The sequence below is a fragment of the Pogona vitticeps genome, chromosome 1, assembly GCF_051106095.1.
Source record: "Pogona vitticeps strain Pit_001003342236 chromosome 1, PviZW2.1, whole genome shotgun sequence".
NCBI classification, from domain to species: Eukaryota; Metazoa; Chordata; class Lepidosauria; order Squamata; family Agamidae; genus Pogona; species Pogona vitticeps.
Genome location: NC_135783.1, coordinates 14,764,519 through 14,790,583, shown reverse-complemented (window position 1 = coordinate 14,790,583; position 26,065 = coordinate 14,764,519). Strand labels below are relative to the sequence as shown.

Below are 26,065 nucleotides of genomic sequence, written 5' to 3'. Positions count from 1 at the left end.
AGGAAGGTATGTGTGGAATGAATTATACACACAGGGAACTGTTCATCTTCTTTATGTCTGCAATGCTAAAAAATGCAGCTTTCTTCAGAAGAACCATTAGTTTTCCTCATGTCCAGTTTTCACATCCGTGCACAAGCAACCACCAAAAAATTGATCACTCCAAGTCAAGATTCCACAATTCCAAGGGGAAAAAAATTTCAACTGGGCTTACCATGTGATATGTCTCCCTATGATTGATACAAAATGGATACGAAAGAATCTCTGAAAGTTACAATTTGGGACTACAACTCCCAGAATCCCTGGTTAGGACATTCTTTAATTTGTAGTCCCCAAGATATATGCTCTTCAGAGATGTACCACAATGTTAGTCTAGTCCTTGCAACGATTAACCCCAGATGTTTCTAACATTCTAAAATTAATTTTTTTTATCCCTAAGGATTACATTGTTGGTAAGTGATACAAGAATTTATTCAGATGACATTTAAAGGAAAGGGAGAGGGGAGCCCTTCAAGTTCTTAGTCTTTGACAGAGCATTCTGTATTGCCTAAAGCCGCTTGACGCAGGAAGGTAATGAGGGTTGTCAATTGTTTCACTGTAATTACAACCTTCGTAATATAATGTTACAAAATTATAATATAGCTGAAGAAAATGAGAACAGGGGAGAAAACCATTTACCAGGAAAAAAAAATACACACTACCAAGGAACTGAGAACAAGAGAGAAATATCCATATAGCAAGTGTTCCAGGCAAAGATCATATTCCAGTATCTGTATTCCCATAGTCCTCCCCCACAAACCACAATTCTAAATTCAATACATCAAACGCATAGCAAAACTGTATTTTTTTATAAAAAATTGCAAAGTGTGCCAGTTCAAATAATTATATGATGTTAAATGCATGCACCCTTTCAGACATTTGCTCCCGATGTGCGCTGCTTTGGAGCCCTTAAGACTTTTCGAAAAGAGACAGAAAGAGTCTTTCATGTACTCACGGTCATTGCACAGCGTTCCACTGAAAGAGGTCATGCTGCAGTCGCAACTGAATCCATCCCATTGCTGCAAGCAAACTCCTTGGTTCACACATGAGTCCTCCTGGCATGTTGTGCTGGGCCCTACGAAGAAAACACAGAGAAGAGAGGGAGAAAGAGAGAGAAAAAAGAACTTGGATTTTTTTTTTTGGTCTTCCATAGCGATGACATTTGCCATTGGATCACATAGGGTAGTTGCCAACATCTCAAATCTGAAGAGCAAACCAAAGGAGGAGACCAACAGCAGGATGGGTTGTAACTGGAGGTGACTCACGGCCAGGGCAGGAGAGGCCTGCACCCCATCCTGATCTACAAGCTGCCCACGGTCCCAGCTTTAAGGTGTTATGAAGCAGCATACGTGGACGTAAAAGAAATGAGTTCATTCAGAACCATAACAAAACCGAGCGGCAACTCAAGCAAAACGAGGTGGTGGTGGTGGTGGTTATAGATGGTTTTAATTTCATGTCAGCATCTAAGGTCATCTCTTTCCAACAGGAGAGGTCTGCCAGAGACTGTGGAAAACAGAATATACCTCTTTAAAGAATAAAACCATGAAATGGAGAGGGGGGAAAAACAGCTAGAAAATAAATGTACTGCCATCCAAGCAATGGTTTGATGAAGAGCAAGATCTGTAGAAGGTCAGGAGGCATCTGGTTTGGCATATTCTTTTTAATATACAAATATATATATATATATATATATAAATTGTGCATTGGTTTATAAGCAGGAATGTTGGCAAGTATCTTTTTTCATGCATCAAATGATTCCATGCAGGTAAAATAAATAAATAATCCAAAAATAGATAGGGGAGGGGGAGAGAATCAGCCACCTAACACACCAGCATGCTCAAAAGTGACACCACACGTGAGAAACAAAGCTATTCTATTTCTAGAGATCATAAACTAAACCAGCGAAGAGAGAAAATTAAAATAAAAGAAAGGGGTATAAGGGAAGGTATGATCAAAGCACTAAAGCAATCACTATACAAATAAACACAAGACTGAAAGCCTTTAAGCCGAACACCCTGCAGAAGTAAGGCTCCCTGCATTGTATTTTTAAAGAGGAAGAGCAGAAATATCTGATGCGATGCCACAAACATCAGTAAGGAGGTGTCTGGGAATTCCGAACACCTTGATACAGAAGTGGCTGATGGTTCCAAATGTGTCTTATGGGGTTTCAGTCTTGTTTAATATACACATGGGCCATCTACCTTGCAAATCAGCTTTCATCAATGCAACTTTGTCAGCAAAATTAAAAAAAAAAGCAAAATATATTTAATATTAGTACTCAAATATAGAAATGGCAGCAAACACAGAAAGTCTGTTCAGAGAGAAAAAAAAGGTGCATGCTGCTCTTAGAGAGGAAAAGAAATCCCACGTAATGCAAATAAATTAAAGCTAATAGACATAAATCTCCAGGCAAGCCGAAATGAGAATGCAGTAATTTGCCAGCATTTACGACAGCTATAATGGCTAATTGAGCTGATGACATGTAATGAAGGAAAAATTAAATGCATTTCTTTCCATCGGATAGATGCAAACACATTAGCAAATGGAATGCATGGTTTAATCCTGACTACTCATTTGTCATGTTCAGGCACTGCCCGTGCCATTGTTAGCATATTATCCTTTCTCTCCCTTCTTCTGCAGCAGGTCTTCACCTGGCGTTGGTGGAATCAGCTCTCACCTTCATGTCAAGGACCACGTATTGACTTTTTGACCCAGACAGTTTTGCCCTCTCCTGATTCCAGGAAATGCTGGGATAAGATCAAAAGAAAGCTCACATTTCTTGTTTTGTTCCATGTGGGAAATGGAACTGTTCAATGACACATAATGCTACTCTGGAGTCTTGTATGCTAGCTCTCTGTCTATTTTTTTAATGAAATTGTACTGGCAAAGGTAGAGAACAGGCCACCCGAATATTTAATTAAGTGCTCAAATTTAGCTAATTTCATGGGATGGATCCCTATTGTGAAATATCACATACTTAATAAGGGGTTGTAAAAACCATTTTTGTACTTACACTTTTCTTTCTTTCTTTCTTTCTTTCTTTCTTTCTTTCTTTCTTTCTTTCTTTCTTTCTTTCTTTCTTTCTTTCTTTCTTTCTTTCTTTCTTTCTTTCTCTCTCTCTCTCTCTCTCTCTCTGTGTGTGTGTGTGTGTGTTTATCAGTCTCCAAGAGTTTCCACATTTGCAGGAACAATTTTTGCACAATTTACGCAGACTATATAAACTCTGCCAATTGCACACCTGAACTATATTTAGCAGCTGCCTTGTTGCCTATATGCCATATACCCAGGCACCCAGTTAAGTGAGGAGCTGAAATCGAGGTCCAGACATGCTCAGGTACATAGTGGGCAGGCAATAACACATGTCATTTATGGGGGGTACTGATTTGCACTGTGCAATTTCAACATGATTTTGGTCATAGTTGGCCATTTGAAAGGAATCTGATCAGTGTGCTAAGGAACCCACTAGAATGGCAAACCCCAGAGCAAGCTCTGTATAAGATCCTCATGGTGCAGTGGTTAGATTGCAGTACTGCAGGCAAGACTCTGCTTATGTCCTCAGTTTGATCCCAAAGGGTTCAGGTAGACAGCTCAAGGTTGACTTGAGTACCCAGGTCATTGGGGGGGGGGGAGAGAGGATATGTAGCCTTCATTATTAACAATTTGTAAACCATTCACAGAGTGCTTTAAAAGTACTACAGGGTGGTACATAAACTACACACTTTTGTTGTTGTTGCTTTGCTTTGCTTTCAGTTATTTTACAGAGCTAAGTGGCTCTGAGAATAAGGAGATGAAAATCTCTTTGTCTTTATTTTGTTGTGTTTCTCTAAATTCCCAGAGTAGACATTGTCTAAATGGGCGGTGTATAAATGTAATTAATTAACAAACAAACAAACAAACAAACTCCACCTGGCGTTCCCCCCCTTTTGTTTTGTTTGTTTGTTTCATAGAGTTTTGCAGGACTTTGGGTTTGTTTTGGGTTTTTTTTAAACCTTCCTGCATAGAAAGACCCACATTTTTTTAAATTAATGCCATGTTCTTCAACATGTACATTTATTTATCCATTTTACCTGAGTGATGCATTCTCCCTTTAAATATATAGTTTTTAAAAACCATTTGCATTTTAAAATGTGTTTTCATATGTTCCTTCCCCCTCCAAAAGGATCACTAAGTTCCCCAAATGTGAAACTTATTGAGGTGAGATGGCTTTCTTCTGGCAGGAAGTCAGTAGAGATGCAAAAAGCAACTTTCACCCAGATTGTGGAATCCAACAATATTGTTCCTGTTCCTCTCCCGGAACCACCTGAAGCTGGCAGAATCATGCCTACTGTATTATTGTCTGACTATCTGTATCTGCAATGGTAACACTGAAGGAGAAAATATACCAGGCCACCAACTCCCTCTGCTGACAGGATACCATACTTGTGTCCCAATGCAAAGTCTTTGGTCTAAAAGAAACTCAGCTTGTAAACATATTGAATTATGGAGCATCTGTCTCTGTCTGTCTATCTAGGTATGTCACATAGGGATGTAACAGAACAGAATCTGTTCTTGATTATCCCAGAGTGCAGGACATGTAATAATGGTCTCAAGCTACATGAAGTCAGATTTAGGCTGAATATCAGGAAAACTTCTTAACTGTTAGAGCAGTATGACAATGGAATCAATTATCTCAGGAGATGGTGAGCGTTCCAACTCTGGAAGCGTTCAAGGAGACAACCATCTGTCAGATCTGCTTTGATTTGGATCCCTGCATTGAGCATGGGGTTGGACTCGTTGACTTTATAGGTCCCTTCCAACTCAATTATTAGAATCGTAGAATCATAGAATAGTGAAGTTGGAAGAGGTCTATATGGCCATCATGTCCAACCCCCTGCTCACTGCAGGAATACAAATCAAAGAATATCTGTCAGAGTCATACGATTCTATGATTTTGAAGTAATTACGGCTAGGATCTCAATCACTGTTGAAAATTTACTCACACTAAGGCTTCCCTTTGGCTATCAGATTTCACAATGAATTGAATGCCATTTTTTTTTCAAAGGTGATTTGATTGTGAACAGAAGAGAAGGCCATTACAAAGAGGGCTTTTAAAGCAGGTGCAAAAGAACTGATCTTGTCTAGACTAAATACACCTGTGGTTGCTGTTTGTAGAGATCAGGATTGAAGCAATGGATGAACAGCTACTGAAAATCCGTGTTGGCTGAAATCTTGTTCCTTAGCATAGTGAGCCACACTCGACTGGGCCCAATAGAATCAGTCAGGATTTGGTGTGTCAACCCCTGTGTAAATTCTATTGATCCAGTGGGCTTACTCTAGTGCGAATTACTACGCTGAGCAACAGGTTTCCAGACACTGAATGCTTCTGTACATGTCGTAGGACCACTTAAATGCAATAGAGAGGCAGTGATTCCCTGAACTCCAGTCTAGCAGGGCTTGCTACTTAGGATTCCCATTCATGTGGAGGATTTCAGCCTCAGCAGCAGATGCCTTCATGAGCATCTGACTCATGTAGCAGAACACAAAGTCGAGGGCCACTCCTTTGAGGCGCTTGCCTTTGATACAATGAAATTATTTATTTATCATTTTATCAACCAGGATGTCATCCTACATGGTGAACCATAAATCAAATAATATTTGAAAGTAGATTAAAAATAATCTATCTATCTATCTATCTATCTATCTATCTATCTATCTATCTATCTATCTATCTATCTATCTATCTATCTATCTATCTATCTATCTATCTGTCTATCTGTCTGTCTATCTATCTATCTATCTATCTATCTATCTATCTATCTATCTATCTATCTATCTATCTATCTATCTGTCTGTCTGTCTGTCTGTCTGTCTGTCTGTCTGTCTGTCTGTCTGTCTGTCTGTCTGTCTGTCTGTCTGTCTGTCTATCTATCTATCTATCTATCTATCTATCTATCTATCTCCCTCCCTCCCTCCCTCCCTCCGTCCTTCCTTCCTTCCTTCCTTCCTTCCTTCCTTCCTTCCTTCCTTCCTTCCTTCCTTCCTTCCTTCCTTCCTTCCTTCCTTCCTTCCTTCCTTCCTTCCTTCCTTCCTTCCTTCCTTCCTTTTTCTTCAAAGCCAGTTTTAAAATCAGTTTTTAAGACCCAAGGCTTCTTGGCTTAATATAATTTTGGCTGCATCCAGGAAGCTCAAGAGGGAATGAGCCAGCCAGACATCTCCACAATTGAAGTGCTGCTATAGAAAGGCACTGTCTGATGTGCTCAGCCAACCTATGAACAGACAAGCCTCGAGGCACCTAAAGAAGGCACTGGAATCTACATCTCTTTGAATCCTGTCCCAGAGTGTTCAGCAAATTTTTTTTTCCAGGCAAAGATCAACAAGGCACAGCACCTTTTTGCTAGCCGAAGAAAAGGTAGCATCTCATAGAGTAAAGAGCAGTTCAGAAAGCTGTTTTGATGGCACAGGGCCATCATCAGAGAATTCCTCATACTGTGTATGCTTAAGGCACATGTCACCATGGCTTAAACAGCAGGGGAAAACATTTTAAAATGGGTAGCTATCTGAAGCTGTATTGAGGAGGGGGGCTTTGGCCAGACTCATTATGAAAGAAAAGAAGAGGAAAAAAAAATTCAGCTTTTAAGTGTTCAACCAGCCCTAATGTCAGGCAGATTTCTGTGGATGGCGAGGGAAGGTTTTAAGCCTTAATGGAAGATAAGTTAGCACAACCAAAACAAGGAGCTGGAAATAAAGTAAGCAAAGTAGGTTGACATACAGTGAAGTAAATGTCGACTCAGTTGTGCAAGTGCATCGATAGAATGTCCAAGCCTCCTAAGGATAAACTCCCAAAGGAGTAGAAAAAGAAAAAGTGGTCCAGAAAGGGTAGTAGAAGCAGGTAAGAGGGTGAACGAGAACCCCAAAGGTCAAATATTGGAATCTGAAGCACAGAAGCTAAGAAACATGGCCTTCAGGACCCTGGAGAAATCCCATGGAAGAGAAAAGTTGCTCTGATGAGGGGTGCATACTAACTGAGACCTTACATTGTTACTGCACCCCCTGTGTGCATACTTGGGCAATGGAAATCTTAAAAATAAAAAGTCCTTGTGCCTGTTACTCCATCACCTCTCCATTATCTTTCACTGGCTTTGCGTTCTGCACTGTCGCATACTGCAGGGGTGAGGAGATGCAGCATGTGAAACCATTGAGGTAAAGATTATCTATAGCTATATCTATACCTATATCTATATCTATATTACCTGTTTAAGATATATCTACTACATCATTAACTGGGGATACAAATGCAAAGATCTTAATCATTCATGCTGTACACCACTTTCTGTGCATTTTCCCACCTGCATTAAAATCTGATGCTTAGGTAATTCTGTAACATGCAGTGAACATGCACCTAACACTGTTAGGTGTTTGAATGCTATATATCCATGCATTTATTTACACCTTTGTGATTCAATGTTAACCATCAAATTAAAATTAGCGTTCCAGTTACAAGGACATAAAAACTCATACATAAAGGGCAAGATGGGAACAAATTAGAATGTATGACTGAAAATGTGCAAGGGAAAAGACTGAATGAATCAGGTTTAGTTTTCTTGAGATTCAGCTGCTGGAACCCAAGTAATTATTATGTGATTTTCCTTCAGGGAGAAAAAAAGCCTTCATAACACACACCAGGAGCTTATTACCACCTGTTGTTTGGAAGGCTGCTAAGAGATGAAGCTTTCTGATGCAGGTTTACCACCAAGCCACTAGGAATGGAAGAGAAATTCACAAAGTTTGCATTATGTTACAGAAATATCAGTTTCACTGCTCCCAACACTGAGCAGAACAAATGATATCTTGGCTCAGAAATCATAAATTTTTGAGGCATCTGGTGAAAGGGAAACGGGATGTACACAAGGCCATGTGGGTTTGTTTGTTTTTTGGAAGAATGTGCACAAATGTGCTTTACTCAAGAGGGAAAAAAATACAAAAGCACATACATTTCAGAAAAATGTGCACCAAAACATGCATACATTTCTGTGTGGGAAGTATTTTACAAGCCAGTATGGAATGACCCTTCATGGATTGCTGCCTTGTTGTGGTGAAGAGGCTTGAGTAATTCAGAGAAGCTATAGGCTATGCTGTGCAGGGACACCTAAGACAGAGAGGTCATAGTGGAGAGTTCTGACTAAACATGATCCACCTGGAGCAGGAACTGGCAAGCCACTCCAGTATCCTTGCCAAGAAAACTCCATGGACAGAAACAAAAGGCTAAAAGATATAACACTGGAAGATGAGCCCCTCAGGTCGGAAGGCATCCAACATGCTACCAAGGAAGAGCGGAGGACAAGGACAAGTAGCTCCAGAGCAAATGAAGTGGTTGGGCCACAGCTGAAAAGACGCTCAGCTGTGGATGCACCTGGAAGTGAAAGGAAAGTCTGGTGCTGCAAAGAAAAATACTGCATAGGAACCTGGAATGTAAGATCTATGAACCTTGGTAAGCTGGGTGTGGTCAAACAGGAGATGGCAAGAATAAACATTGACATCCTGGGTGTCAGTGAACTAAAACGGATGGGAATGGGCAAATTCAATTCAGACGATTATCATATCTACTATTGTGGGAAGAATCCCGTAGAAGAAATGGAGTAGCCCTCATAGTCAACAAAAGAGCTGTACTGGGATACAATCTCAAAAATGATAGAATGATTTCAATATGAATCCAAAGCAGAACTTTTAACATCACAGTAATCCAAATTTATGCACCGACCACCAATGTTAAAAAGGCTGAAATTGACCAATTCTATGAAGACTTAGAACATCTTCTAGAACTGACACAAAAGAAAGATGTTCTTCTTATTATAGGTGACTGGAATGCTAAAGTAGGGAATCAAGAGATAAAGGGAACAACAGGTAAATTTGGCCTTGGAGTTCAGAACGAAGCAGGGCAAAGGATAATAGAGTTTTGTCAAAAGAACAAGCTGGTCATCACAAACACTCTTTTCCAACAACGTAAGAGGCGACTCTACACATGTACATCACCAGATGGGCAATGCTGTAATTGGATTGAATATATTCTCTGCAGCCAAAGATGGAGAAGCTCTATTCAGTCAGTAAAATCAAGACCTGGAGCTTGGGGCAGAGGAACTAAAGACCAAATTGCTAACACGTGCTAGATTATGGAGAAAGCAAGAGAGGTCCAGAAAAACATCTACTTCTGCTTCATTGACTACACAAAAGCCTTTGACTGTGTGGACTACAGCAATCTATGGCAAGTTCTTAAAGCAATGGGAGTGCCTGACCACCTTATCTATCTCCTGAGAAATCTATATGTGGGACAGGAACCATCAGTTAGAACTGGATGTGATACAACTAATTGGTTCAAAATTGGGAAAGGAGTACGACAAGGCTGTATATTGTCTCCCTGCTTATTTAACATATATGCAAAATACATCATGTGAAAGGCAAGACTGGATGAATCCCAAACTGGAATTAAGATTGCCGGAAAAAATATCAACAATCTCAGATATGCATATGATACCACTCCGATGGCAGAAAGTGAGGAGGAATTAAAGAACCTCTTAATGAGGGTGAAAGAGAAGAGTGCCAAAAATGGTCTGAAGCTCAACATCAAAAAAACTAAGATCATGGCCACTGGTCCCATCACCTCCTGGCAAATAGAAGGGGAAGATATGGAGGCAGTGACAAATTTTACCTTTTTTGGGCTCCATGATCACTGCAGATGGTGACAGCAGCCACAAAATTAAAAGACACCTGCTTCTTGAGAGGAAAGCGATAAACCTCAACAGCATCTTAAAAAGCAGAGTCATCACCTTGCTGACAAAAGTTTGCATTGTCAAAGCTATAGTTTTTCCTGTCGTGATGTATCGAAGCAAGAGCTGGACCATAAAGAAGGCTGACTGCCGAAGAATTGATGTTTTTGGTGCTGGAGGAGACTCCTTAGAGTCCCCTGGACTGCAAGGAGAACAAACCTATTTATTCTAAAGGAAATCAACCCTGAGTGCTCACTGGAAGGACAGATCATGAAGCTGAGGCTCCAATACTTTGGCCATCTCATGAGAAGAGAAGACTCCCTGGAAAAGACCCTGATGTTGGGAAAGTGTGAAGGCAAGAGGAGAAGGAGACAACAGAGGATGAGATGGATGTGACCAAACTCTGGGAGGCAATGGAAGATAGGAGGGCCTGGCATGCTCTGGTCCATGGCATCACGAAGAGTTGGACATGACTTAACAACTAAACAACAACATATGGAACTGGGACGGAACAAAAATGCCAGTAGGATTCTGAGAAACACAATGAAAAGAACATTGAGGATCTATTCAAACCCTGTAGTTAGCACATTTTGAGAAGAATGAGATAGACCACTGTAATCTTGAGGATGGAATCTTCCTCATAAATTGAATGTCAGTGAATGAGTATCCTCTGTTGAAAATGGACACAATCTCCAGGGTCTTGTCTGATTGAGTTTATTTATTTATTTATTTATTTATTTATTTATTTATTTAATTTATATCCCGCCTATCTGAATCACATAGGACCACTCTAGTTGGGCTGGATGCTTACCTTCTTTAGGACTCTACCTGTCCCTGAAGCTTTGGGTATTCTGTATTTCTTCAGGAGGGACTGCCCTGCAGTTTCAGAAGCACTGGTTTCTATAGTTCCTCATTTCCTTTCTATTTTGAGTAAGAATCTTTCTTCTGTCTCTCATACATCCTACCTGAAATCTAGAAGACTTGTATATTTGAACAAAGTGCAATACTTGGGACTTTGAACCAGTTTTAACAGAGAATCTTGCGGTACTTTAAAGACTAATGCACACTAATTGGCATCATTTTTAACGGATTTCAGCTTGTTCCCCCATGGCAACATCTGATTCAATTCAAAAAGTGCATCTCAATGCAATATGAAGATACACATACCCCCCACCCCATATATATGTGTGTGTGTGTGTGTATGAATAGAATTGTGTGTGTGTGTATACACACACATACGTATACATATACATATATGTGTGTATGAATCTGTGTGTGTGTGTGTGTACACACACACACACACACACACACACACACTTCATTCTATTCATGCATAACACTATAATCCATATTATGTTTAGTATAATAATCATATGCTGTTAAGTCAATTCTGATTTATGGTCAGACCCTTTCCAGAGTTTTCCAGGTGGATAATACACAGAAGTGGTCTACCACTCCATTCTTCTGGGAGTGTCCTACGGCTGTGCAGCCTGCCCAAGATGACACAGGCTGGCTCTACTTGCAGGAGGCACCATGGGAAATCAAACTCACAACCTCTGGGTCTGCAGCCAGATGCTTAAACCAGATTTAGGTTGATTAAAAATGTATAGTCCTTAGAGTACCTGAAGACTTTCTGTCCTGTGTCCCGTTTGATTTATTGCACACCAAATTGCTATGGTACAAGAGGGTTTTCTCTTATTTTTTTTTTTAGGGTGTTCTAACTGAGTCCTTAGCAGACAACTTAGAAAAGGTAGAAAACCATTTGTATAATTGCTGTGTACCCAAGAGGATACTGGCCACCGGTTTAAAGGTGCCACTAGACTTTTTTTGGGGGGGGGGGGAGTAATTAACAAGGCTGCCCTGTAGAAACTGGCAAGATTTGTTACACTGAATGAAAAATAGGTTGCATTCAAGTCACACACCAGCCTGATCAAATGTATATTGTGACTTGCCAGACAACCTCCTTGCTTTTTTAGTCACAAGCAGCTACACACAGCAAAATATTTGCTTAGCTCCTGATGATCCGCCATATGCGCCTGGTGTACAGTGTGGCACCTTATCGTGCTAATTTTGGAAGCTAAGCAGTGTCAAGCCTGGTGTGTACGTGGATGGAAGACCAGTAAGGTATATAAGGTAGGACTAGGAACGAATTCTGCCTGATAATGCTGGTCAGTCAATGGCACCTCCCTAAATCCCTATAGGAGTTGAGCAGGCCTGAAATATAGCAACAGTAGAAACAGACAGAGCACAGGTAAGAGACTATGAAAAGCCCTGAAGCTAACCTGAGACCCTACCGAGTGCCTTAACTTCTCATCTGCACACAATCTGTGCTAAAAAAAATGTGCATCGAAATTAAATTAGCTAATTTATACCCTAACTACCATCTAAGCACCGTGATGATACAAAGTGCTGCACAGGAGCTAATTACTACAACAATTAATTAATATACGGCACAAACAAAATGGAGACATGGAAATTAGCATGTTGGTGGCAAATAACAGACTCTGCTGATTAAAATCAGAAAGATAAATTAATGTTCTCAGGTTCCCTTTCTGCTTGGTGCTGGCAAGGTATAGGTTCTCCCTCCCTGATAGTCATACGTCTTCATTAAGAATGTAAAGCAGGTCCAGTTGACAACTATACTATGGTGTGAACTAGTGACAGTGGGTAAGATCAGCAATTACCATCATCAGAGTACAAATAAGAAGAACACTATGGGAGAGAAGCACCTCCCCGGATGAGATATAGGACTATCCGGTCCCGCTTTGAAGTGGCTGTCACAAGGTTAGAGAAAAATCACCCCTTACCTTCGCATCCTCGTTCTATCTGTCCATTGCAAAACAGAGCATCTGAGATCAAATCTGGGAGGCGCCCATTGAGATCCACAGAGGCGAGGCAGCCTTGAAACCCTTCTTTCGCATGGACCAACTTGGGCAAGGATTTGTAGGTCTCTTTTGCTACTCCTCCAATGTACAAATCACCTGTTGAAGCCAAAACGCATGCTTAGTCATCACACAGCTTGAACTGTCCGTATCCATCTTTTGAAACACATTGAAAACATTTCCACCTACTGGAAATCTGCTGAGGGCATCTCGTAGCTGATCAGGTATAACAGAGCCATATTGCACCACAGTTCGTCTCAACAAAGAAAAGCATTAATAAAATCCAATGGGAAAAAAAAAAAACCAACCACCCCATTGCAACTGAAGGAATTGCTCAAGTTATCAGCTAAAGAAGGCAGCACTTGAATACAGGAGAGTCATAGGCCAGTCACTGTTCTTTCCATACAATGCCCTGGAACAATGATACAACCATGGGGACCTGGGAAAAGTGAAATGCCAGCCAGATTGCGAGAGAGGAGCTCTGTTGTCACCACCCCAATTTTTGTCAATGGCAAAGCAAATGCATTCATTCAAAAAATAGCAGACAAAGACATGAGCCACCGTTGCTAATCATTAGCTCCAAAAACCTGTTGCTGAATCTTCTCAAATTGCTGTAAAGCATGAATTAGTTTCTATCCACTTGTGTTTTGAATTGACTTCTGTTTGATTCCCAGCACACATCACTGCTTGAGTAATCCACACGAGCACACAGTAGACATAATTTTGGCAAGAGAAAAAGAAAATGACTGGATGCTCCAGCCTGTTGATTTGCAGGAATTAAAAAAAATTCCTCGGCATGTAATCACAAATAGTCATTTCTGTGGTTGTTCTCATTATTCCCATTCAGATATATGCAGAAAACTCGTGGATTCTTCACATTACTATCTCAACTCTCATTGACAAAAAACTTTGCATGGGTTTGGATATTGAAAATGCTTGAAAATGGGCTCAGCATTTTTTATCTCAAGCTTACATCAAATCCACCCTGCAAATGAGTATGAGACAATATCTAAATTATATCCATCTGGTGATATAAGCTCTTGTGATCCAGTGGCAACCAGATGCCACTGGACGAATGAAACAAAGGACAGAGTCACTTCAAAAGTACGCAGTGCTTAGCTCTTCCCTATTTCTGATTTTGCACACACATCTCCAGTCTACTCCAGAAGTTGATAGATCCTTTCAGAAAGTGCAAGAAGAGGCACCTCCCTCCATTTTGCACCAACGGAAGTCTTCAGTGGCATGGGATGGAAGAACCCATCAATGTCAATTCATTCTGAATTTTCTTGAGGGGAAATGCTAGTAACAATGGACCACATTAACGTCTAGCCAACACTGAAAAGAAAATAACACTCAGTTCATAATGTCGTTGCCTTATATTCATGGAACCAAATGTGGCTCAGTTTAGACAAATGAATGAGATGAAAGAAAATGCATCCTTCCTCAGAAACAGCATAATGAAAACTATCAATTTTCTTAATGAGCTGGTTCCTGAATAGATAGTTGTCCCTAAAATATAATTCTCTCTAATTTCTAACAGCTATACAACATTTTAGCCTTCAGAGGGGGAGGACAAAACATGATAGACACACAATGGAAAGAGTGTGAAGCAATGAAATGAGAATGGCAGTGCAATTATTTCCATTTCCCTGTTGGGACTGTTTTGTACTTAGGGTGAAGGCTGAAACTATAATAGAGGACGGCTCAGTCCCACTGAATATGTGCAGAAGCTTTCCATGAATGTTGCACGAGTACCAAGTCCGGTTTAGGAAGTTCATGCCTCTAAAAGTTTCATCTCAGTTTCTCCTCAGATTAGGAGTTTCAGATTTACCAATCTCGTTTTCAAAGCAGAACTTGATTTTAGGAATGAATGATCATTTCCTTATTATTATTTTTAATTAATTATGGAATTGTTGGGTGCCTAATCATTACTGGATGCCTGCAGCCAACCTCTATTAATGAATTTAGTTACCGGCAATGAACCCGGTGACACACGGAGAGAGAAAGCAACTAATAGTGAAAGACTCAAAACATCTACATCAAATATGCATTCCCTCGGTGGCCACCATTCAACCCCTTCCAGGTTAAAGTTAAGGAAAAGTTATTTTTTTAGAACATTAACTGACATATTTATTAATTGAACTGTTATGAGAAAGAATTACTTTTTTTTAACCATGCATGCACTACTTACAATAATTTACAATTCTTTCAGTTCAGCCATATTTCTCCCCTTCCTGTTACTAGCGCATGCATGAACAAACACTGCAAAAGAGTTGCATTAATGTGTTTGTGTGTATGGTCACACCACGATATTTACCATGTTTTGACAAATAGACCTGCAAACTTGCATTCTGTGATAAATCATTGAAAAAAGGATGGGAAAAACTTATTGTGAGATACATTGTTATTAAGTTGTTGTGTAGTATTTTACCAATGTGCTAGTAAAAGAACATCCACACATAAAGTGCATCATTTATACCAGCGTTTCCCAACCTGGGGCTTATGACTCCCAAGGGGGTCACAAAATGTTTTCTGGCGGTTGTGGGTCACCTTATATGTGTTGTAAACACTTGTTAAATAATTTCTCCCTTGACCTTTCCGAAAAGGATGTTAAAGTTAGAGAGTATGTGTATGTATGAGAAACAAGCCCATTGCTGGGGGAGAAAGAACTGGTATTTTCTGAGAAGAGAATACTTTATTCAAATAAGAAAAAGAGAAATTTTGCAAACAATTCCATTATTAACTTAAGAAATTACCCTAGTTAAATCAGAATTCATGGTGAGTGGAGCAACAAGATCATAGGAATATGCTTCGTGCACAAGAAATCATCTGTCCTTTTGGCTCATTGTCATCTATAATGACAGGGGCAGAAGTATTCCAAAGTCCAGTGCAGAGCTACCAGGAACCAAAACGGAGACCTTCTATAGACAAGGCATGTGCTCAACAAGGAAGCTATAGGCCCTTCTAGATAAAGAACATGCAACATCCCAATCTTATTTATCCCCTGGCTTAGTGTGCCAACATTATATTGTGTAAGCCTTGAAAACATATGAAAAAGTGCCACCAATGTTCCATCATTTATTTATTTATTTATTTATTTATTTATTTATTTATTTATTTATTTATTTATTTATTTATTTATTTATTTATTTTATTTTATTTTATTTTATTTTATTTTATTTTATTTATTTATTTATTTTATTTTATTTTATTTTATTTTATTTATTGCATTTATATGCCGCCCATTTCACATGATATGACATATACCTATTGATTAGCAACTAGTTTCCCTCAGGGCTCTTTTGAGTTCTACTCACAGGAAATAAGGGACCAAGAACTCAATCCAATTGCATTATGTCTCTTACCTCTTCTGTCTCTAGAGGAGGATGGGAATTGCCATCTCTGGTGATGCTAAAGTTGGCTCAGTATTTTCAGCTGCAAACTTCTACTGTAGGTCTTTTGGGGCCAAGAACATGCAGAGTTTCCCCACTAAGGGTGTAAGGGAGACCATGGCTTGGAAAAGATGCCAGGCAGGGAAAATGTTCTCTTCTTTAATCCTGTGAAAGGCTAAAACCTGCTGTGGGTCTTGGAAGTGGAGATGAGCCTGTACGTCATCATCCACACGTGCCCCAATTAAGGCACTGCAGGAAGAGCAGCAAGGAAATGTCTCTGACCCAATGTTACAGAAAGAAATGCATTCCTACAAACACTTCTTGGTCATGTTGGAGCATTTCTTGGGGCACCCAGAGGCCAGATTAGATAAAAGACGAGCTTGACAATAAAAAGGTGGGAAACCGTTTTAGTGCAGCAATAAGATAGAAACAGGTAAGCGGGAAAGCAAGAGTTTAGACTGCAGGTTATCCTGCAGTCCAAAACCCATTGTACCTCACACCTCAAAACTCAGCAAACCCCCCAGACTGCTACTTACCCTGGCACAAGTAATCACACATACCAAAATGAGTTAAAAACATGTAACTAGAATTAATTTGGAAAAAAGAGAGACCCCCACATGGGTGTTTTAACTTCCCCCTGCTTCCCATTCCCCCCCCAAAAAAGGGGGCATTCAGCTGTATGTTGTGTGGTTGGAGATGTTTAAATCACGTTCAATCGTGCCAAACGTGATGCAAAAATAGGAGTATTCCAACATGTAGTTGAGCCGTTGGATTATTTTTCCAGAATGAACCAATATCATAGATACTGTTTCTAACAAAGATTTTCTCTGATTCTGAGTGCATGACTCGGGAAAGAGCTGTGAAATGCTGGAATATGTTCCAGACATTATGATGTGCTCCTCTGAAGAAGCTATGGTGCTGTTTGCTGAGACAAATGCTCCATTAATTCCCGACCCTCCAAAATGAGAGAAACAAGAAAGATTGTGTCCGAGTTCCAACATCTAGAGGAAATCAAGTTAAAGTTTGAATTAGTGGTGTTGATATTGGTTATTTTGCAGCAAATAAAAGTGGTACTGGGGTGGAATTGTCATTTTTCTCTCTCCTGGCGCTAATCATTAGCTCCCGTAGAGACATGCCTTTATACAACACAATATAAAGCAACACACAAATGGCTCGTAATTGTTTGGTGGATGGGTTAATGGCAGCTTTGCGGCCCTTTCTATTCTTCATTTTTAAAGAATTAGTGCCATTGTTTCCCCATTCATTGTGTGCAATAAAGAGTGCTTTATGCAAATATAGTGATTTGCAAACTCCTCAGATTTGCTCATTGGCAACTTCCTGCGTTAACAGCAGAATGGATGTAATGAGATCTTTATACTGACACACACACCCCACACAAAAGCAACATACACAGGCAGAATTCCATGCAAGCAAAGGCTGTTTGGTCTTTTCATCAAGGGATAATGCCTGGCACAGAATCTTACACATGAAAGGTGGCCTGCAGTTTAAAAGGGAGCCGGCCAAACTTAGGAAGAATCTGCACATGCAGAAATGAATGGACATAGGAGCCCTTTCATGTTTCCCTAGAGATGATGGGGCATGGTGAGTGGAAGGACAGCCAGTCAAAATTTGCTAGCTTTAAAACTGAAATGGCATGTTGTGCTAATTCAAATTTTGGCAACATTTTAAAATTCAGAGTTAAAATGGAAAGCCTTTCCAATGGAAAGCCTTTCCTACTTAAAAAAAAGATTGTTTAGTTCTAAGACACACAAACACACACATAGAGAGAGCACAGCTTATGAATCAAATAACACAAATATATCCAACACAAGATCTAATACATAAAGATTTTCTTGCTGGCAAATTCCTCTAATTAATTAAGGCTCACATAGCCATTCTGTTTAAACAAATATCTTTATCTAAACTGCCTCAGTGGTGAAAAGCATCCAGACAATGACATCAGCTGAAGTGGTCAGTTTCATATAACTAAGGACACGTTCAGCTACTGCAGATTTTTCTGGTTGTTTTAGTCTGCAGTGTCTCTCATGTTCTTTGATTCTGGTTTTGTTTTGTGGTTCCAATATATACCTGACCACAACTGCAAGGTATCCGGTATACTCCTGCGGTGGTGAGGGGGTCCCTTCTGCCCTTTGCTGACTGTAACATTTGTTGTATTTTTGTGGTGGGCTTGAATACTGTTTGTTTGGCCTTGGAGTTCAGAACGAAGCAGGACAAAGGCTAATAGAGTTTTGTCAAGAGAATAAGCTGGTCATCACAAACACTCTTTTCCAACAACACAAGAGGCGACTCTACACATGGAAATCACCAGAGGGGCAATATCAAAATCAGATTGATTATGTTCTCTGCAGCCAAAGATGGAGAAGCTCTATACAGTCAGCAAAAACAAGACCTGGAGCTGACTGTGGTTCTGATCATCAGCTTCTCATAGCAAAATTCAAGCTTAGACTGAAGAGATTAGGAAAAACCACTGGGCCACTCAGGTATAATCTAAACCAAATCCCTTATGAATACACAGTGGAAGTAAAGAACAGATTTAAGGAACTAGATTTGGTGGACAGAGTGCCTGAAGAACTTTGGATAGAGGCTCGTAACATTGTCCAGGAGGCAGCAACCAAAACCATCCCAAAGAAAAGGAAATGCAAGAAAGCAAAGTGGCTGTCCAACGAGGCCTTAGAAATAGCAGAGAGGAGAAGGGAAGCAAAATGCAAGGGAGATAGGGAAAGTTACAGAAACTTGAATGCAGACTTCCAAAGAATAGCAAGGAGAGACAAGAGGGCCTTCTTAAATGAACAATGCAAAGAAATAGAGGAAGATAACAGAAAAGGAAAGACCAGAGATCTGTTCAGGAAAATTGGACATATTAGAGGAACACTTTGCGCAAAGATGAACATGATAAAAGACAAAAATGGAAGGGACCTAACAGAAGCAGAAGACGTCAAGAAGAGGTGGCAAGAATACACAGAGGAATTATATCAGAAAGATTTGGATATCCCGGACAACCCAGACAATGTAGTTGCTGACCTTGAGCCAGACATCCTGGAGAGCGAAGTCAAGTGGGCCTTAGAAAGCCTGGCTAACAACAAGGCCAGTGGAGGTGATGGCATTCCAGTTGAACTATTTAAAATCTTGAAAGATGATGCTGTTAAGGTGCTACATTCAATATGCCAGCAAGTTTGGAAAACTCAACAGTGGCCAGAGGATTGGAAAAGATCAGTCTACATCCCAATCCCAAAGAAAGGCAGTGCCAAAGAATGCTCCAACTACCGTACAATTGCACTCATTTCGCACGCTAGCAAGGTTATGCTCAAAATCCTACAAGGTAGGCTTCAGCAGTATGTGGACCGAGAACTCCCAGAAGTACAAGCTGGATTCCGAAGAGGCAGAGGAACTCGAGACCAAATTGCTAACTTGCGCTGGATTATGGAGAAAGCCAGAGAGTTCCAGAAAAATATCTACTTCTGCTTCATTGACTATGCGAAAGCCTTTGACTGTGTGGACCACAGCAAACTATGGCAAGTTCTTAAAGAAATGGGAGTGCCTGACCACTTTATCTGTCTCCTGAGAAACCTATATGTGGGACAGGAAGCAACAGTTAGAACTGGTCATGGAACAACTGAGTGGTTCAAAATTGGGAAAGGAGTACGGCAAGGCTGTATATTGTCCCCCAGCTTATTTAACTTATATGCAGAATACATCATGCGGAAGGCTGGACTGGATGAATCCCAAGCCGGAATTAAGATTGCCGGAAGAAATATCAACAACCTCCGATATGCAGATGATACCACTCTGATGGCAGAAAGTGAGGAGGAATTAAAGAACCTTGTAATGAGAGTGAAAGAGGAGAGTGCAAAAAACGGTCTGAAACTCAACATCAAAAAAACTAAGATCATGGCCACTGGTCCCATCACCTCCTGGGAAATAGAAGGGGAAGATATGGAGGCAGTGTCAAATTTTATCTTCCTGGGCTCCATGATTACTTCAGATGGAGACAGCAGCCCTGAAATTAAAAGGCGCCTTCTTCTTGGGAGGAAAGCGATGACAAATCTTGACAGCATCTTGAAAAGCAGAGACATCACCTTGCCAACAAAAGTCCGAATAGTCAAAGCTATGGTTTTTCCTGTCGTGATGTATGGAAGTGAGAGCTGGACCATAAAGAAAGCAGACCGCCGAAGAATTGATGCCTTTGAATTGTGGTGCTGGAGGAGGCTCTTGAGAATCCCCTGGACTGCAAGGAGAACAAACTTATCAGTTCTAAAGGAAATCAACCCTGAATGCTCACTTGAAGGACAGATCCTGAAGCTGAGGCTCCAGTACTTTGGCCATCTCATGAGAAGAAAAGAGTCCTTGGAAAAAACCTTGATGTTAGGAAGGTGTGATGGCAAGAGGAGAAGGGGACGACCAAGGATGAGATGGCTGGACAGTGTCTGCGAAGCAACCAACATGAACCTGACACAACTCCGGGAGGCAGTAGAAGACAGGAGGGCCTGGCGTGCTCTGGTCCATGGGGTCACGAAGAGTCGAACACGACTAAACGACTAAACACACAAACACTGAATACTGTTTGTAGGTTGTGTTTTTTCAAAAGTTTCCCCATGCGGTCTGTGACCCCTTTGATGCACGGCAGAAATACAGTAATTTATTTGTGGGTGGTTGTTTTTCTTTTTCAGTTCGGTGTTGTTTTTCTAGGTTTGATGATTCGTGTGATTTCATTTTTGGAGTAGCCATTTGCCTGTAGGGCCCAGTTCAGATGATTGAGTTCAGGCTGAGAAACTGGGCTTCACAGTTCCGATTTGCCCGGTCTACCAGTGTTTTGATTATGCCTCTTTTTTGCTGTGGGTGGTGGTTGGAATTTTTGTGTAGGTACTGGTCTGGTACCAGAAAAATCTGCAGTAGCTGAACATGCTCTGAAACAAACTGGACATGAAATTCTATTTCAAAATACTGAAATACTGGACAACACCAGCAATCATTACGTCAGACTGCACAGGGAAGCCAATGAAATCCACAAGCACAAGCACATTTTCAACAAAAAAGAGGAAAGTATGAAGCTCAACAAAACTTGGCTCCCAGCTATCAAACATACAACGTGCACAAGGTCAATGAACTCTACCCAGCCACAAGGACAGGGGATCACACAAAAGACCAGCTAATGACACCCATCAACCACAGGAACAGATAATCTCTTCCCCTTAGCACAACAATACACTCACAACAATACACACTATCCACCCATCTACAGGAAAAGACAAAAGCCTATCTCACAGCCATAAATACTGCACTCCCAAGACAACAACACCAGAGCACAGGTTGCTGTCCTCTGAAGATGCCGGCCACAGAGACTGGCGAAATGTCAGGAAGAACAACCTTCAGAACACGGCCAAAGAGCCCGAAAAACCCAGAACAACCATGCCATTTTATACATGGAAAAATATGGTACTTTGTTTGGGAAGACTTTTCTTTTTGGCAATAATACTGGCTTGTCCAGGTACACAACCAAGATGCTTCTTGGCAGCCAATCAAAGCAAATTACGCACAAACAACAACAGGATTTTAGTCATTTTCATTAGACATGTTCCTCGTTCCTTGGACTATTTTCAATTGGGAATTCCAACTAGAGTAATCCTATGAAATCAACCTCTGAATGATAATGATGAGATACTTAGGTAAAACTTATTGATCCAGTGGATTTAATCTGGTTGGATGAATCAAATGGATTGAGGCCGTTGTATGAGATAGGAAAATACAAAACAAACTCACATAAGCAAATATACACTCAAGGACTTCTACTAGGAATTGGGCCTTCTCAGTCACCTGTGGAATGGGCTCCCATTAAAGGTGTGCCTGGTTCCCTCCCTTCCAACTTTTAAGAGGATGTTGAAGATCATATTTTTCCAAGTAGCGTTTAAGGACATCTTCTCTTAATTCAATGTACACCTGCATTCCCTGATTCTAAAATAATTTAGGGTTATAATTATTCTGGTTTTGTTCTGTTTTGGGGGTGTTGGTTTTATGTTATGTTATGTAAATTATCTTTACTCTATACCACCTAGCTTTGCACTAAATTGGGCAGTATATAACTAACTAACTAACTAACTAACTAACTAACTAACTAACTATATAAATAAATAAATAAATAAATAAATAAATAAATAAATAAATAAATAACTATCAGAACAAACATTGACATTTGCAGTCTGGTGGCAATCCATTTACTCTTGTGTCTGAATCACCAGCTGCAACATTGATTGGTACACTATGCACAGTAATGTTTGGCAGGTGATACACTCTTATCAGCAGACATTCTTTCATATCTCCCCCAAAGTGCTACATGCCAACACTCATGGGTGGGAGAAGAAGGAAAAGTAGAAGAGAAAAATGACACAATTTTCCTCAAATTAATGCTTGCCCGTGTCTGCAGTGCAACTGGTCCTGGCCAGCTACGTAGCTAATACTCAGCTTTGGGGCCCATAGGGCCAAGAGACTGTGGGGGAAATGGCCAGGTAGAATTTTTTTGACCATCCTTCCCACAGTGCCTTGGTCCTGAGGAGCCAAGTATAAACCACACAACAAAATGAGAAGTGGTCATGCTACTCCAGGTAACACAATGGACTGCTGAGTGTACAGAATAGGCAAACAGAATACTGGTCATTGTCTTTAACATGCACTCAGCGTTCAAAGGGCAATGATATAATTTCTATTGTTATTGTTGTTGTTATGGTTAGCCAAGCAGAAGATACACTTAGTCTCTGTCATACATCTTACACTGATGCCAGTGGTGCACCAAATGCACTCCAACTAGACAGTAGTGCAGCATGAGGGAGGCACAAGGGCAGTTGCCTTGGGTGCAAGGTTCTTAGGGGTGCTATGCGACTGCTCGAGGAGAAGACTGTGTTGCGGTTGTCGCCAGATTTATCCTTGTTCTCTCTCCTCCCCAGCTCCTCCCAGCAAGCTTTCCTAGCCACCAGCAGTAACAAAAGTGGTGACAGCCACAGGTAAGGGTGCAAATGGGTGGTCGGAGTGGAGCTGTGGGCAAAGGTGACAGGATGGCTGGAGGTGGTAGTGGGAGCAGGAGACCGAGTCTGACATGAAGGAGGAGAAAGATGATGATGAGCCCCACCAGCTAAGATGCTGTGGTGCTTGCCTCCCTCCAGTCCTGCCACAGGTGTGCAAATCCACTGGAGAGACACCAAGAGAGGGTAAGAGAGACCACTGTGGAAGAGGCAAGGTGGGAAGATGGCTTTGCTCAAGGGCCACTCAGTCCTGGAAGGTAGGCAAGGTGGAGCCAGGGGAAAGATGGGGGAAGGAGGAATGATGATGGAGGAGGAGGAGGAGGAGGAGGGTGTCTTGGAGCACCCCTATCAGGAACAGAGGGAGGAGGGGGTGCTATAGAAAATGGCAGCAGCAGTGGTGCCCTGGATACTTGAAGGACCGCCTCCTTCCATATGAGCCTACCCGGCAGTTAAGATCTAGCCAGGGGGCCCTTTTGAAAGAGCCATCCCTCAAAGAGGTAAGAGGGATGGCTTGTAGACAAAGGGCCTTCTCGGCAGCTGCCCCCAGACTATGGAACGTCCTCCCAACTGAAATCCGTCTGGCGCCGACGTTGATGACATTTCGGCGCCAGGTCAAAACCTTCCTGTTCCAGAAGGCTTTTAATTGAAATAACAACTGTGGGTCCTGATGATGGCAATTTTAATTGTATTTTAATTGTATTTTAATTGTATTTTAATCATTTTATTGTATTGAATTTTAATTATTGTAAGCCGCCCAGAGACCTCTGGGTAGAGTGGGTGGCATATAAATTAAATAAATAAATAAATAAATAAATAAATAAATAAATAAATAAATAAATAAATAAATAAATAAATAAATAAATAAGTAAGTCCAAAGATTAGGGGGGCGCAATACTTGCCTTGCCCCAGATGCTGGCAACCCATGCTATACCACTGCAACTAGAGGACAGTAGAGGATGGACAGTTACGAAGATTGCTTTATTGTTATAACTTTACTCATTGCCGTGCTGGCTGCCCTTTGACATGGTCACGTCAAGCTCAGTGTTCAAGGCAAAACAGTACTGTTTATTCAGAGGGGATGTCAGCTGTGAGAAATTTGGTGGGGAGGAGGAGAAAGAGTGGAAGGAAATCAAGACATCATTCCTCGAAAAACCCCTGTTCAACAAGGGAAAAGTGCTGCAGATCAAGAGGCTTAGAAGTGTGCTCAGTGCACAATGACAGTGTTCTTCTATCATGGCAAGAACCATTCAATTGTGCAATTGTACTGTTCTTCTAGATCTATGGGACTGTTTTCTAAATTAGCACCGAAAGCATAGCAAACAGCAAAGATCTGAAATTTTAATTCAAACAACAAGAACAAAGACATATTCCAGATTTGTTCTGCTGCTGCTACCCCTACTCCCACTTCACGCCCGTAAGTTCCACACACAGACAAGTAGAAAAACAGGAGTCATCAGTAGGCAATAAAGTCCCCCAAATTCTCTCTGATCCAAGTTATCAGGAACCAAATCGGAAGCCAGAGCGCCCTTTCAAAGTCTTCTCCTTGTACAAACATTCAGTGCTCAAAGCAAGTACTGTAGCGCCAGAGACAAAATCTTCAAGGTCCTAAATCAAGATGATAAGAGCTGAATTCTTGCTGGAGGGAAACATAAGCTCTTTGGGTGGGGAAGGCCATCCATCTCTCTTTCTAAACTGAACATTTATAAGTCCTTTCCTAAGGATTTTCCCACCCATTTGGCTGAATTAAACAGCACATAAGGATTTCACAGCAATGTCAGTCATCTAGATTTGGAGCATGCCCTCTTTCCATAAGCCCCACGTAAGTTTGTAGTTTTACTTAAAACCACGTTTTTTACTGGAACAACAGATTCTGCAGGTCCAAAATCTAGCCAGGATGATTTTGGTTTGGATATTTTTCTTTTCTATCTCTGAGTCTCCTTTTAGTGGTCCAGTTTTTATTACCCTGCTTTTCGAATCTGCACATAAACCACATGACCATGATTCTTCTTCTTCTTCTTCTTCTTCTTCTTCTTCTTCTTCTTCTTCTTCTTCTTCTTCTTCTTCTTCTTCTTCTTCTTCTTCTTCTTCTTCTTCTTCTTCTTCTTCTTCTTCTTGCTACAATAGATATGTTTGTTTGTTTGTTTGTTTTGGTTGGGTGGTTGGTTGTTTTATTTATAGCCATGTATGTTTTGCTGCCTCAGTCTTATTCCAACAGCATAAATTCATAAAATACAGACACCAAAAGCCTGGGTTGAATACTGAGAGAAACACACCCAAAAGGTTTTTTTAAAAAAATAATAATAATAATGCATTCATTAATTTTAGCTAATTTAAATCACTCTGTCTCCTAGAGTATGACCCTATGCTAAGGGGTAATTCTCCTAGTATGAATTAGGGTGGGAGGAAAGGCAGGAGTATGTATGTATGTCCCACCTACAAATCCATAAGAGAAGAGAAACTTGCTGCAGCAGACAATAAAGTTTCACAGTTTGGGAATAGGAGTTCTAGATCAGTGGTTCTTAACCTTTGTTACTCAGATGCTTTTGAACTGCAACTCCCAGAAACCCCAGTCAGGACAGCTGGTGGTGAAGGCTTCTGGGAGTTGCAGTCCCAAACTCCTGAGTAACCCAAGGTTAAGAACCAGTGTTCTAGATGTTCCCCAACATTACCAACTCACTGTCATCTGAAAAGACCAGGGACGTTGGCAAGTCTTTGGGTCCAAGTTCCAAGTTCGAGTCCAAGTCCTGTGACTTGAGTTCCAATCCCTGGAAAAAAACTCACAAATAAACTTGAAAATAAAAAGGTTAAAGGTAAAGGTTCTCCTTGACATTTAGGCCAGTCATGTCTGACTCTAGGGGGCAGTGCTCATTCCCGTCTCCAAGCCATAGAGCCAGCGTTTGTCTCTAGACAGTTTCTGTGGTCACGTGGCCAGCATGACTAGACATGGAACGCCGTGACCTCCCCACCGTGGTGGTACCTATTTA

The 26,065-nt window shown here is 40.8% G+C and overlaps 1 protein-coding gene across 50 annotated transcripts in view; it reads right to left on the bottom strand.

Annotated features, from left to right (window-relative positions):
• Positions 1 to 26,065, bottom strand: part of NRXN1 (neurexin 1) — a 1,165,889-nt gene that overhangs the window by 537,055 nt on the left and 602,769 nt on the right. For 33 of the 50 annotated variants that reach the window (XM_078382536.1, XM_078382566.1, XM_078382658.1 and 30 more), the window contains 3 exons: positions 12,584 to 12,757; positions 2,238 to 2,264; positions 992 to 1,111 (listed from right to left, as the gene is read on the bottom strand). In XM_078382536.1, coding sequence (XP_078238662.1) covers positions 992 to 1,111; positions 2,238 to 2,264; positions 12,584 to 12,757 — 321 coding nt within the window. The remainder of the gene's footprint in view (positions 1 to 991; positions 1,112 to 2,237; positions 2,265 to 12,583; positions 12,758 to 26,065) is intronic. The other 17 variants (XM_072987591.2, XM_072987606.2, XM_072987731.2 and 14 more) reach the window with 1 other exon arrangement.